This window comes from Nicotiana tabacum, chromosome 6, assembly GCF_000715075.1.
Source record: "Nicotiana tabacum cultivar K326 chromosome 6, ASM71507v2, whole genome shotgun sequence".
In the NCBI taxonomy this organism is placed as follows: Eukaryota; Viridiplantae; Streptophyta; class Magnoliopsida; order Solanales; family Solanaceae; genus Nicotiana; species Nicotiana tabacum.
The window spans coordinates 22,279,244-22,293,138 of NC_134085.1; the positions used below are offsets into that span (position 1 = coordinate 22,279,244).

A 13,895-nucleotide genomic window follows, 5' to 3' on the forward strand; every position below is an offset into this window, starting at 1 on the left:
AGTATACACAGGTTTGTGAACACCCGACCAAGTTTAGAACCACATTGCAAGTGCATAGCTATTATGAAAGTATAAAAGCAAAAACACGGATCCTCAACATTAGATCTTAGCAATAGAAGCAAGACGACTAAGAGTTCAGACAACTTCTATCAATCATACATCAACTCCTTATAAACATCACATTTAGTAGGCTAAAAACCAGAAAACTGCAATATGAGAAGAACAATAAGATCAGAGATATCACCACCGAGCAGGCAAACTCAGGAAAATTGGCTTCAGTTTCAACAAAATGAAAATATCAGCCAATACAACAGAAGGAAATATTATGTCTTCTCTGACCTGAAATAAGCTTGTACCCTGAATTCAGCACACTAACATTGCACTTTCTTCTGGCTTTCACTACCACCTCAGTTTAGCATTAAGAGTTCTTTCTCAGACAACTTCAGTTACCGACCAAGAGGCTAATTCATGCTTCTCTAGTTTTCACACGTCAAGTAATCGTATAATACATACTCATGAAAAACATAATAACTACCATTTCAAACAAGGGCATCACACATATCCAGCTAAACAAAAGTTACAGTGGAGGGGGGAAATAACCTTCTAGTTTTACTAACACGTGCAAAATCAGAGAACTAGCTAAGAGATCTAGCAGCAACACATTCAGTAAGACTAAAATTTGCTGCAGAAATCTTCACAAAATTGAATTCCTCAGATTAAATTGCAATAATCAAAAACAAAGAAAATATAAGGAGGGCCAACTAGCAAATCATCACTGAATCAGTTATTCAAAATGACGAGCCATTGTTCATCTGCACTCAACACCAACTTCAGCAGCACGTCTAGGCTTGTTTTTCCTTCTGCTCCCATTTTGTCTGAATCCGACTGACTTTATCAAGTCATTAGAGTTAGCTTTGATGCCAACACCATTTTCCTCTTTCACTGAATCAGCGTTTTCCTTGACTTGCGGAGATCTCTTCCTCTTTTTTCCATTCTCAGCAGCTTCACTCTTTATATCCTCGCCATCATCTTCATCCTCCAGTTCTACCTTCTCGGCTTCTTCTTCCTCCTCTATTTCATCCTTCAATGGCTTCTGTGGTCTACCCCTTCTCCTCACGGGTATCTTTTCTTCTTCGCCACTTCCAATATCCTCGCGAATAGATTGCTTCTTCCCCTTCCCTCTTCCTCTACCCATTCTCTAACTTTAAAAACTTTGAAGCTAATGATTCCTGCAACAAATCTAAGGCCTTAAACTAGGATTAAGAACCTCGACAAAACTGATAAATCTTATGAATTAAATGAAAACAGCATAAAGTGGATTAGAATGTAGAAAACAACCATACAATTTTACAGGACCAAAGGTATTGGGAAGGATATGAAAAAACCTCTTGAGAGGAAAATCCCAGTTGAAAAACGTTATCCTCACTAGAATATATATATCCTGAAAACTCAATCTGAAACCGAAACAAATACAAACAAAAATGAGAAAAAAATTAATTTTCTTTCAGAAACAAACAAAACTGTCTTCCACTAACCCATATTGAAAAACTGGACAAGAGTAGAGCTCAAACATAGTAAAACCAGTTACAAAGAAAACACTTTGGACCAAATCCAAAAAAAAGATAAAAATAAAAACATTACAGAAAAGGGTTCAAAACACAAAACCTGAAACTTGTAACTAGATATCAAATAAAACCAAAAAAAGATTGAATCTTTAAATTAAAAACATTAACCAGTACACAAGAAGAACCACTCATGTTAGCTTTACATTCAAACAACACACTAAACACAAAAAAGATTGAATCTTTAGATTAACCCATAAAGAAACCCATATAAAGCTATAGTGTGATTTGCCTTTGGAATTGAAACCAAGATAGGGGGAAAATACCATACCAAGTGAAGCTGACTTTTCAAGAAACAGCCACCATTTGCATCTTTAACCAAAAACCCATGCCTTAAAATCTGATCAAAACTAACAAAAAGAACCCACTAATCAGATTGTTTTTCTTATTTTCTTTGTAATAAAGGTTGAATAGTTATAGAAGTAGGAAGCGAAAGATTATATTTTTAGTTGATCTGAGGGAAAAATATTGGAACCCCAGATCAGAAAAGTAGTGAAAAGATTGACATGTGAGTAACAATGAGCTGAGAGAGGCAACAGCCAAAGAACAAAATGAAGAGAGAAGCAGAAGTGAAGAGAAAGGAAAAATGGGGACAGTGTAGGGGAGCAGAAGTAGAAGTAGTAGAAAATGTTGAAAAGATATTTTAATTATCTTGAAAGTTGTTTGGTAAATTAGGGTAAAGTGTAAAAGAAGGAAATGAAAAAATATATATTAAAAATAGGAATTTATTAAATTATTAGGGATATTTTTTCATGGTAGAGGCGTTTGGGGGGAGAGGGGGGGGGGGGAGGAAGTGTTTATGATATTAAGTTATGGAAAATATTTATGAACATATCATGGCTTTAATTAATGTTAGTTAATGAGGCTTTTACAAACTAAAAAAAAAGGGTTTTCGATAATTTAGTGGACTTGAATATTGGGAATATATAAGATAATAATACATGAAAAATAAAATAAATAGTGAACAATCAATGAACTCAGCGAACCTCTAAGATTTTATTGATTAATAATAAGGTTAAGGTAAGGCAAACATTTAATTCAGATAAGAGTTTGATGAAAATAATTTCATTCATGTTGTATATTAGGAAAGAAAGTTATTCCATCAGTTAAAGTCATGTCTAATTTTACATGATAGGATAAAACAATAATAATTTGTCACACATGTATCTTCTATCATGAAAGCTACCTCTCTATACTTTACACATGATGAAATATTTTGTAATGTAAATTGTAACAAGTCTTATCCAATCATACCATATCTTGTGATTATAACAAAATATGACCTAGGAGTAGTAATATCATTTTTCAATTTCTTGATGAAATTCAAATAAGTCTATACAAATAGCTAGATTATAGATATTTATATAAACTTTAATTTGATATTACAAGAAGTAATGAATTTATCGCTAGGTTTTCCCCTTCTAATACCCAAAAATAATTAGACATTTCTTTTTAGTGCAATGTACCTATTCTTCCTTATGGTCGGTTGTCGTCATGATATTGAAAAGATTTATGTTTTCTTCCTTATGGTCGGTTGTCGTCATGATTTATATTGAAAAGAGGCCGGTAGTTCGGAGACATGCCCTTCGAATTTAAGGATTTCAAGTTAAGCAGGATTAAGACAGAATACATAAAGTGCAAGTTTGTGTCGAGTTGATGGAAGCGGGCATGGACGTGAGGTTTAGATCATAGGCCATCCCAAAGAGAGACAGTTTCAAGTACCTTAGTTCGATTATCCAGGATGATAGGGAGATCACGAGGACGTCACACACCGTATAGGAGTGGGATAGATAAAATGGAGGTTAGCATTTGAAGTCATGTGTGAGAAGAAAGTATTATCAATACTCAAAGGTAAGTTTTATGGAGTGATGGTTAGACCAACCATGTTGTATGGGGTAAAGTGTTCGCCAGTTAAAACTCACATACATAGAAGATGAGAGTAGCAGAAATAAGGATGTTGAGGTGGATGTGTGGGCATACTAGGATGGATAAGATTAGAAATGATGTACGGGAGAAGGTAGGCGTGGCTCCTATAGATGGAAAGATGCAGGAAGTGGGCTCAGATGGTTCGGGCATGTGCGGAGGAGAAGTCATGCTGGCTCAGTTACAGGTATGAGCGGTTGGCTTTGGCGGGTACGAGAAGAGGTAGAGAGCCGCCTACGAAGTATTGGGAAGAGGTGATCAGGCAGGACATAGCGCAGCTTCCGATTTCCGAGGACATGGCCTTTAATAGGAAGGTATCGAGGTCGTGCATTAGGGTTGAAAGTTAGGAGGTAGTTGAACATTTTTCTTTTTCGTACTGAGTGTGGCTGGTCTAATAGGGTTTGTCGTAGACTGTTAGAGGTTAATGTTGTGTTCACTCTATTCGTCCATTTTTTTTATAGACCTAGGCCTTATTTACTGCTTGTTATTATTGTGTTTCATCTATTTTCTGGTTCTTATGATGCTATTATTATTTCTATGGTTTCTGTTGATGATACTGATATATTGTCTCTTTTTGTCTTGTTCGTTTTCTTGACCCGAGGGTCTATCGGAAATAGCCTCTCTACTCCATCGGGGTAGGGGTAAGATCTGCGCGCACACTACCCTCCCCAGACCCCTCACCTGTGGGATTTACTAGGTGGTTGTGGTTGTGGTTGTTGTTGTCTTTTTCTATTTGTAGTACTCCCCTTCCGGTTCATAATAAGTGACATTTTGTTATTTGGTACACCCCTTAAAAAATGCTAACTCCTAGAGAAAAAAGGGTATTTTGATTATATTACCCTTAATTAAAATTTGTATATTGTTAACTTGATACATTGAGATATGTAAATAAGGGCAAAATTTAACAAAATAAAGTTAATTTCTTTTTTATTAGAACACTTATTTTAGACTAAAATAAAAGACAAAAAGATCCGCTTATTATGAATAGGATGTACCTTTTATTACTACTTTATGTTAAATCGCTGTTTTATTGCTAAAAATTTCATTATCTTTTAGATTTGTATTTTAATGATTCACCATGCTCTTCCCAAAAGCGCGTGAATTTTTGTGTTAAGATGGAATGCAATCTCTGCTGGTCCTCATTTAAGGTTTGACAAATCCTAATTTATCTCATGTATATCATGCATATTGTTATAAATATATTATATTATGGATGTTCATTTAGTACTCCGTTGTAAATAAGCTTCTTGAAGAAGCTTATCCATATGGGACTTCACCGTAAATATGTTTATCTATTTAGTACTCTATTGGAAATAATGCTTCCTGAAGAAGCTTATCACTTCGGTACCCGGTTATGGATAAATATTACCCCCGGTAGAAGATTATCCATACCGGGTATAATAAGCTTATCCTTTCAGTACCCAGTTATGGATAAACATTACCCCCGGTAGAAGATTATCCATACCGGGTATAATAAGCTTATCCTTTCAGTACCCAGTTATGGATAAACATTACCCTCGATAGAAGATTATCCAGTATAATAAGCTTATCCTTTCAGTACCCAGTTATGGATAAATATTACCCTCGGTAGAAGATTATCCATATCGGGTATAATGAGCTTATCCTTTCAATACTCCGTTATGGATAAACATTGCTCTCAGTAGAAGATTATCCATATCTGGTATAGTAGCAGCTTACACAGCAGCTTCCTTTCTTCTATAAATAGAAGAGATTTCAGTTCATTATGTACATCAGTTTGAATTCGAATAATATAACAGTTTCTCTCTATACTTGTCTTTATTTTACAGTCTTTATTTTATCAGCACGAGACTCTGACATCTCGAGCAAATACTTTGAAAGTATTAGAGGTAAGAACTTTCTTTTCCTAAATAATGTCAAATCTTTCTAAACTTGAATTTGTAGCCCTAGATATATCGGGCAAAAGCTACATGTCTTGGGTGCTTTATGCTGAAATTCATCTTGATGCGATGGGTCTGGCAGACACCATCAAGGATAAAAATCAGGCATCAAACCAAGACCGTGTCAAAACAATGATATTCCTACGTCATCACCTTGATGAGGGCCTGAAAATGGAATATCTCACTATTAAAGATCCAGTCATACTGTGGAATAATTTGAAAGATAGATATGACCACCTGAAGATGGTCGTTCTTCCACAGGCACATTATGATTGGACTCATCTAAGGCTACAAGATTTTAAATCTATCAGTGAGTATAATTCTGCTATGTTCAGAATTATATCCCAATTGAAATTATGTGGTGATAATATTACTGATCATGATATGTTGGAGAAAATTTTCATCACTTTTCATGCCTCGAATATGCTCCTGCAGCAGCAATATCGAGAGATGGGATTTAAAAAGTATTCTGAACTTATCTCACATCTTCTTATAGCAGAGCAACATAATGGGCTATTAATGAAAAATCATGAAAGCCGACCTATTGGTTCTTGTCCATTCCCTGAAGTGAATGAGACGAACTTCCACCAAGCTAAACGTGGAAGAGGTCGTGGCCCCAGTCGTGGTCATGGCCGTGGTCGGGGAAGAAACCCCAATCATGGTAATAATAATGCACCAAAGAAGCCTCCTCACCACCAACAGTGGAAAAGAAAGGAACAAAAGCATGAAGCGGTGCAAGCGCCAAATGCAGAAAATACATGCTATAGATGTGGAGGAAAAAGGCACTGGTCACGTACCTGTCGTACGCCAAAGTACCTGGTTGAGCTTTATCAAGCCTCCCTGAAGAAAACAGAGAAAAATGATGAAGCAAATTTTATTTCTGAAGATAATTTAGACTTCATGCATTTGGATGTAGCTGATTACTTTGTACTCCCAGAAGGAGAAACAAGTCATGTAATCGGTAGTGAATTTGTAGAAATGTAAATATTTTAATTTTTATTGTTTGTAATAGGTAGTATGGTTATGTAATTGTTGTACATAAATAAAGGTTATGCTTTGATAATGATGTTTACTATAATATATTTTATTTATGTTATTTTGAAAAATATGGATAACCCTCAAATTATGTTTGGATCAAAGACAAATCATGAAGATATTTTTGTTATTGATAGTAGAACAACTCATGCCATATTCAACGATCAGAAATACTTTTCTTATTTGCATAAGGAAAAAGCAAATGTTTCAACAATTTATGGTAATATAAGTTTGATTGAAGGCTCTGGAAGAGCCATAATATTTCTGTCTAAGGGAACAAAACTTATTATAGACAATGCATTGTTCTCCTCCAAGTCCCGAAGAAACTTGTTGAGTTTTATAGATATCCGCCGAAATGGGTATCATGTTGAGACAATAGATGAAATGAACAGGGAATATCTTTGTATTACAAAGAATATTTCTGGCCAGAAATGCATTGTAGAAAAGTTACCAACTTTATCTTCTGGCTTATACTATTCAAAAATTAGTACAATTGAAGCACACACTCTATCGTAAACCAGAAGTTTACGGATTCAAATACTTTTGTGTTTTGGCATGGCCGTTTGGGTCATCCCGGATCAATAATGATGAGACGAATTACTGAAAATTTGAGTGGGCATCTATTAAAAAACTTGAAGATTCTTACAAATGACGAATTTTCTTGTGATGCTTGTTATCAAGGAAAAATGATCACTAGACCATCACCAATGAAGGTTGGTATTGAATCCTCTGCCTTTTTAGAGCGTATACATGGGGATATATGTGGACCTATTCACCCACCAAGTGAGTTATTTAGCTATTTTATGGTCCTAATAGATGCATCTTCAAGATGGTCTCATGTGTGCCTACTATCATCTCGCAACCTGGCGTTTGCAAAGCTATTAGCCCAAATAATTCGATTAAGGACACAATTCCCAGATTATCCTATAAAGGCTATTCGCCTTGATAATGCTGGAGAATTCTCATCTCAAGCTTTTGATGATTATTGTCTATCCGTTGGGATAAAAGTTGAACATCCTATAGCTTATGTTCATACTCAAAATGGCCTTGCATAGTCATTTATTAAACGTCTGCAATTGATAGCAAGACCACTACTTATGAAAACAAAATTGCCCACTACTGCTTGGGCCATGCTATCTTGCATGCAACATCACTTATCCGTCTCAGACCGACACATTATAATAAATATTCTCCGTCACAATTAGTTTTTGGTCATGAATCAAATATTGTCCATCTACGAATTTTCGGATGTGCTGTATATGTGCCAGTAGCACCACCACAACGTAGTAAGATGGGACCACAAAGAAGGATGGGAATATATGTTGGGTTTGAATCACCCTCTATTATTCGCTATCTTGAACCATTAACAGGAGATTTATTTACTGCTCGATTTGTAGATTGTCGGTTTGATGAAATAAATTTTCCACAATTAGGGGGAGAGAAAAAGGAAATCAAAAGAGAAATTGTGTGAAAAATTTCATCATTATCTCACTTTGATCCCCGTACCCCTATATGTAATCAGGAGGTCCAGAAGATCATCTATTTACAGAATATAGCAAATCAAATGCCAGACGCATTTACTGATTTGAAAAGGATAACTAAGTCACATATCCCAGCAGAGAATGTGCCTATCCGAATTGATGTCCCAGTAGGATCATCTACTAGCATGAGAGATAGTGAACCTAAAGCACGCCTGAAGCGTGGTAGACCTTTGGGTTCTAAGGATCGAAATCCTCGAAAAAGAAAATCGACAAATGATCAAAACGATACTATGAAGGGATCTCTTGAAGAGACCCAAAATCTGATTAGTTCTGAGATTCCTGAAGAAATCAATGAACCCGAAGCTCATGTTAGTGTGGAACTTTTAATAAGTTCGATCGGTGATGGGATTAATTTAAATCAATCTGAAATAGTGGTGGATAATATTTTTGCATATAATGTTGCACTTAATATTATGCAAGATAATGAGGATCTTGAACCTCGATCTGTTGAAGAATGTCGACAAAGATCTGATTGGCCAAAATGGCAAGAGGCAATTCAATCGGAATTGAAGTCACTTGCTAAAAGAGAGGTCTTTGGACCAGTAGGCCAAACACCTGCTGGTATAAAACCAATTGGTCATAAAAGAGTTTTGTGCGAAAAAAGAATGATAAAAATGAAGTTGAAAGATACAAAGCTCGCCTTGTTGCACAAGGATTCTCACAACGACCTGGAGTCGATTTTGATGAAACATATTCACCTGTTATGGATGTCATAACATTTCGATATCTCATCAGTTTAGCACTACATGAAAAGCTTGAAATACATCTAATGGATGTAGTTACAACTTATCTGTACGGTTCACTTGATAATGAAATTTATATGAAAATCCCTGAAGGATTTAAAATGCCTGAAGCAAAATCTCAGGAAATGTATTCAATCAGATTACAAAGATCTTTGTATGGTTTAAAGCAATCTGGGCGCATGTGGTATAATCGCATTAGTGAATATTTGCTGAAAGAAGGTTACATAAATGATGTTATTTGTCCATGTATTTTTATAAAGAAAATGACATCAGAATTTGTTATATTTGTTGTTTATGTTGATGACATAAATCTTGTTGGAACTCCAGAAGAGCTCCAAAAGGCAATTGAATACCTTAAGAAAGAATTTGAGATGAAAGATCTTGGAAAGACAAAACTTTGTCTTGATCTGCAAATTGAACATTTAGCAAACATGATCTTTATCCATCAATCTGCCTATACAGAAAGGGTCTTAAAACGCTTTTACATGGGCAAAGCGCACCCATTGAGTACACCAATGGTTGTTCGATCACTTGAAGTGAATAAGGATTTGTTCCGACCTCCAGAAGAGGACGAGGAACTCCTTGGTCCCGAAGTACCCTATCTCAGTGCAATTGATGCACTAATGTATCATGCTAATGCTACAAGGCCTGACATAGCATTTTCTGTTAATTTACTAACAAGATATAGTTCTTCTCCTACACGGAGACATTTGAACGGGATTAAGCATATATTGCGATATTTAAAGGGAACTCTTGATATGAGTTTGTTTTATGCTAACAAAGATAGTGGAGACCTTGTTGGTTATGCAGATGCAGGTTATTTATCTGATCCCCATAAAGCTCGATCTCAAACCGGCTACGTATTTACATATGGAGGTACTATCATATCATGACGCTCCACAAAGCAATCTATTGTTGCTACTTCTTCAAATCACGCTGAGATAATAGCTATTCATGAAGCAAGTAGGGAATGCGTATGGTTGAGATCAATAATTCATTTTATTCGAGAAAAATGTGGTTTGAAATGTGAGAAAATACCCACAATTTTATACGAAGACAATGTTGCATGCATAGCCCAATTGAAGGGAGGATTTATAAAAGGAGATAGAACGAAACACATTTCACCAAAATTATTCTACACACACGATCTTCAGAAAAGTGGTGACATTGATGTGCAACAAATCCGTTCAAGTGATAATCCAGTAGATTTATTCACTAAATCTTTGCCAACTTCAACTTTTAAGAAGATGGTATACAAGATTGGAATGCGGAGACTCAAATATTTGAAACAAGGTTTTCATCAGGGGGAGTAAAATACGCGATGCACTCTTTTTTCCTTACTAAGGTTTTTTCCCATGGGGTTTTCCTTATAAGGTTTTTTGAGGTACCTGACAATGCGTCTTACTAAATATGTGTACTATTTTTCCTTCACTGGGATTTTTACCCACGTGGTTTTTCCTAGTAAGGTTTTAATGAGGCATATTATCTTTTAATGAACATCCAAGGGGGGAGTGTTATAAATATATTATATTATGAATGTTCATTTAGTACTCCGTTGTAAATAAGCTTCTTCAATCCATATGGGACTCCACCGTAAATATGTTTATTTATTTAGTACTCTATTGGAAATAAGCTTCCTGAAGAAGCTTATCACTTCGGTACCCGGTTATGGATAAATATTACCCCCGGTAAAAGATTATCCATACCAGGTATAATAAGCTTATCCTTTCAGTACCCAGTTATGGATAAACATTACCCCCGGTAGAAGATTATCCATATCGGGTATAATAAGCTTATCCTTTCAGTACCCAGTTATGGATAAACATTACCCTCGATAGAAGATTATCCAGTATAATAAGCTTATCCTTTCAGTACCCAGTTATGGATAAATATTACCCTCGGTAGAAGATTATCCATATCGGGTATAATGAGCTTATCCTTTCAATACTCCGTTATGGATAAACATTGCTCTCAGTAGAAGATTATCCATATCTGGTATAGTAGCAACTTACACATCAGCTTCCTTTCTTCTATAAATAGAAGAGATTTCAGTTCATTATGTACATCAGTTTGAATTCGAATAATATAACAGTTTCTCTCTGTATTTGTCTTTACTTTACAGTCTTTATTTTATAATAAAATTTAATTTTTAAAATTATTATAAAAAAATGAAGGTTAATTTTGTCTCTGGGAAGACGAGCCAGTTGCAACGTCTTTTTATTTAGCTATGATTAGCAGTAAATATTCCTTGCGTATTTGAATCCCAAGAGTCCAATTGGTTTATAGTAGGGCTAATTATTAGTAAGTCAAACATGAAATGACGAAAAGGCCCTCATTCTGTTGTGGGCTATCTGCCTTACACCTGGCATGGGCCCATGTGTTGAGTTGGTTACTCCCTCTAGTCCGCTTTAATTGATTTTTTGGTTCTGTTTATATTATTTAATATTTGATTTTTTCAGATATCAAGAATGTATTAATTTTTTTTTTCAAGTTGTCCTTAGAGTTACGAGTCTAGGAGTATTTATTATATTTTCCATGAACAAATTAAGATTAATATGATCAATTTTATTTTTAATTAATGCTAAAAGGTAAAATATGTGAAAACAACCAAAAAATCAATTAAAGTGGACCAAAGGGCGTATCATAAAAGGATCTTTACACAAGTAGTGTCAAATTTCTTGTTTTATTTTCCTAATCGATATATATTTGTTATATATATATATTTCGCTAGCTATTTTTTGTCTAAGCGATTAGCTGAACAATTATTTAGATTAAATCATCCATATTTGAAATTGTGCAAATACATGATTGGGTTACTTGCTTTTGTAGGGGTTAATTAGGGGTATTCACCATCTAGCGCAAAATCGATCCAACCCGGAAATTGAATCAAACCGATTAAAATTTGAAATTTTTCTTGATTTGATTCAGTTTTAAATTAAAAAGCGATAAAATTTGGTTGGATTTTGATTCTAGTAAAAAAAAACGAACTAAACCAATTAAATTATATGCATAAATTTTATAATTTTTTATATATAAGATAATCATTTTTTATAAATAATTATAAATTTTTATACCTTTTAATTATTATTTTGATTTTTGTCTACTTATTTCACAAGCACTCACTGTTTAAACTTAAGCTCATTTCTTAAAAGGAATTTTACTATCACGATCCGAAATTCCCACCCTCGGGATCGTGATGACGCCTAACATTTCACTCACTAAGCAAGCTAACGTTGGAGAAATTCTTAAACCAATTTTTAAACAGTTCAAATGAATAAACCAATTAAACTGAGATGAAACTAAAATGAAGTACGAAGTAGCATAATAATCAGCATATCTAAATACAACCCGGATCTGGAGTCACAAGTACACGAGCTTCTAGAGGTTCCACAAATACGACTGTTTCGAAAGAAATGAACAGTAAATAAGAAAAGATGAAGGGGACTTCAAGGTCTGCGAACGCCAGTAGATCTACTTTGAGTCTCCAAATAGGTCAATCCGAGCTGATGCATCTCATGTACAGCTGAGACCAATACCAAAATATGCACAAGAAGTGCAGAGTGTAGTATGAGTACAACCGACCCGATGTACTCCGTAAGTGTCGAGCCTAACCTCGGTGAGGTAGTGACGAGGCTATGACAGGATACTCACGTAATTTAACTTGTACTAACAAAGATATACATGCAACATAACAACAAAAAGAGATTAAACACGTACGATTGGGAGGGGACATGCGAAGGGGAACTAGATACGATAGCTATAATATGAATGTAAATATAAGACAGCCAAGTAAATCACTAACCAATGAATAAAGACTGCATGGCATCACACAACGTGTTTTTTCTCTCAACCGTACCATGAAACAATAAAAATGGTATGGTGTCACCCGTCGTGCTTTTACTCTCAAACTCTCCATGAAATGATAAATACGGTACGGCATCACCCTTCATGATTTTACTCTCATTTTCTCCATGAAACGATAAATACGGCACGACATCACCCTTCGTGCTTTAACTCTGTTCCTCACCATGTATTAATCAGTAAATGAAGCAATAAACGGCACAATATCACCCTTCATACTTTAACACCCTCCATTACCATGTAATAATGAATATAATAACAATTGGGAGATAGAATAAGCAAGAATAAAACTTGCGTCAATAACGGCTCCAAAATACCAAACCTCAACCTTCAAAAATACTCAACCATCACAAATAGTTCATAAATGCGAAAAGAAAGATCAATTAAGTAATAAACTAGTCTAAGCATGGATATCAAAATCAAATAAGGAAATAAATTACAAGGAAACAAGTCCCACTTACATGCTTTAATCCAACAACAACGCATAAGTACTTGTCACCTCACATATACATTGTACGCTACCACTTAAACACGTAGAAAATAGGAAAACAAGTCTTAATCCCTCAAGTCAAGATTAACTACGGCCTTATCTTTCGAACAAGCCTTCGAACCATCCAAATCTAGCAAATTATTAACTAAACGATTCAAAATAAGCCTTAGGAACTACCCACGAATGAAAGAGGTTCAATTTAGGTCATTATTAAAAAAGTCAACGAAAGTCAACCCTATGCCCGCTTGGTCAAAATTTGAAATTCATACCAAAACCAGATTACCCATTCACCCCCGAGCCCGATTATGTAATTTGTTTCGAAATTTAACCTCAATTCAAGGTCTAATTTTCAATTTTACCAAAATTTCTAAATCTACCCATCCCCAGTTTCTACCATGATAATCCTAGATTTAAGGTTTAAATCTTATGAAATGTAGTGGGTAATTGAAAGAAAATAGGTTAGAGTGAGTTACCAATGAATTGAGGAAGAAAAACTTTTGAGAAAATCGCCTCTAAGGTTTTTTTAGAGTTAAAAATTTGAAAGAATGAACAAACTTCTGTCAACCTTAGTTTTTACCCAGCCGCGGATATTGCAATTGCGACATTTTATTCACAATTGCGAACATCGCAATTGCTAGAAAGAGGTCTCAATTGCGAACTCCTCTCAGAAATACAGTCATCACAAATGCGATGTATTGGTCGCAAATGCGAACCCTCCAGTCCTTGCAAATGCAGAACTTTTCTTTGCAAATGCGAAGATT

At 35.1% G+C, this 13,895-nt stretch overlaps 1 protein-coding gene across 5 annotated transcripts; it reads right to left on the reverse strand.

Annotated features, from left to right (window-relative positions):
- Positions 1 to 516: 516 nt before the first annotated feature.
- On the reverse strand, positions 517 to 2,238 carry LOC107791031 (uncharacterized). Of its 5 annotated transcripts, XM_016613019.2 has the most exons (3): positions 1,894 to 2,238; positions 1,386 to 1,454; positions 517 to 1,229 (listed from the first exon to the last, which is right to left on the reverse strand). In XM_016613019.2, exon 3 carries the CDS (start codon positions 1,193 to 1,195, stop codon positions 809 to 811), a length of 387 nt encoding a protein of 128 aa, XP_016468505.1. In that variant the 5' UTR covers positions 1,196 to 1,229; positions 1,386 to 1,454; positions 1,894 to 2,238; the 3' UTR covers positions 517 to 808. The 5 variants fall into 5 exon arrangements, with proteins under 5 accessions (XP_016468505.1, XP_016468502.1, XP_016468503.1 ...); XM_016613016.2 differs by lacking the exon at positions 1,386 to 1,454 and having other exon boundaries at positions 517 to 1,240; XM_016613017.2 differs by lacking the exon at positions 1,386 to 1,454 and having other exon boundaries at positions 517 to 1,247.
- Positions 2,239 to 13,895: the final 11,657 nt, after the last annotated feature.

Excerpts from the sequence above, each read along its gene's own strand:
- LOC107791031 (XM_016613016.2), bottom strand. The coding sequence starts at position 1,195 with ATGGGTAGAGGAAGAGGGAAGGGGAAGAAGCAATCTATTCGCGAGGAT.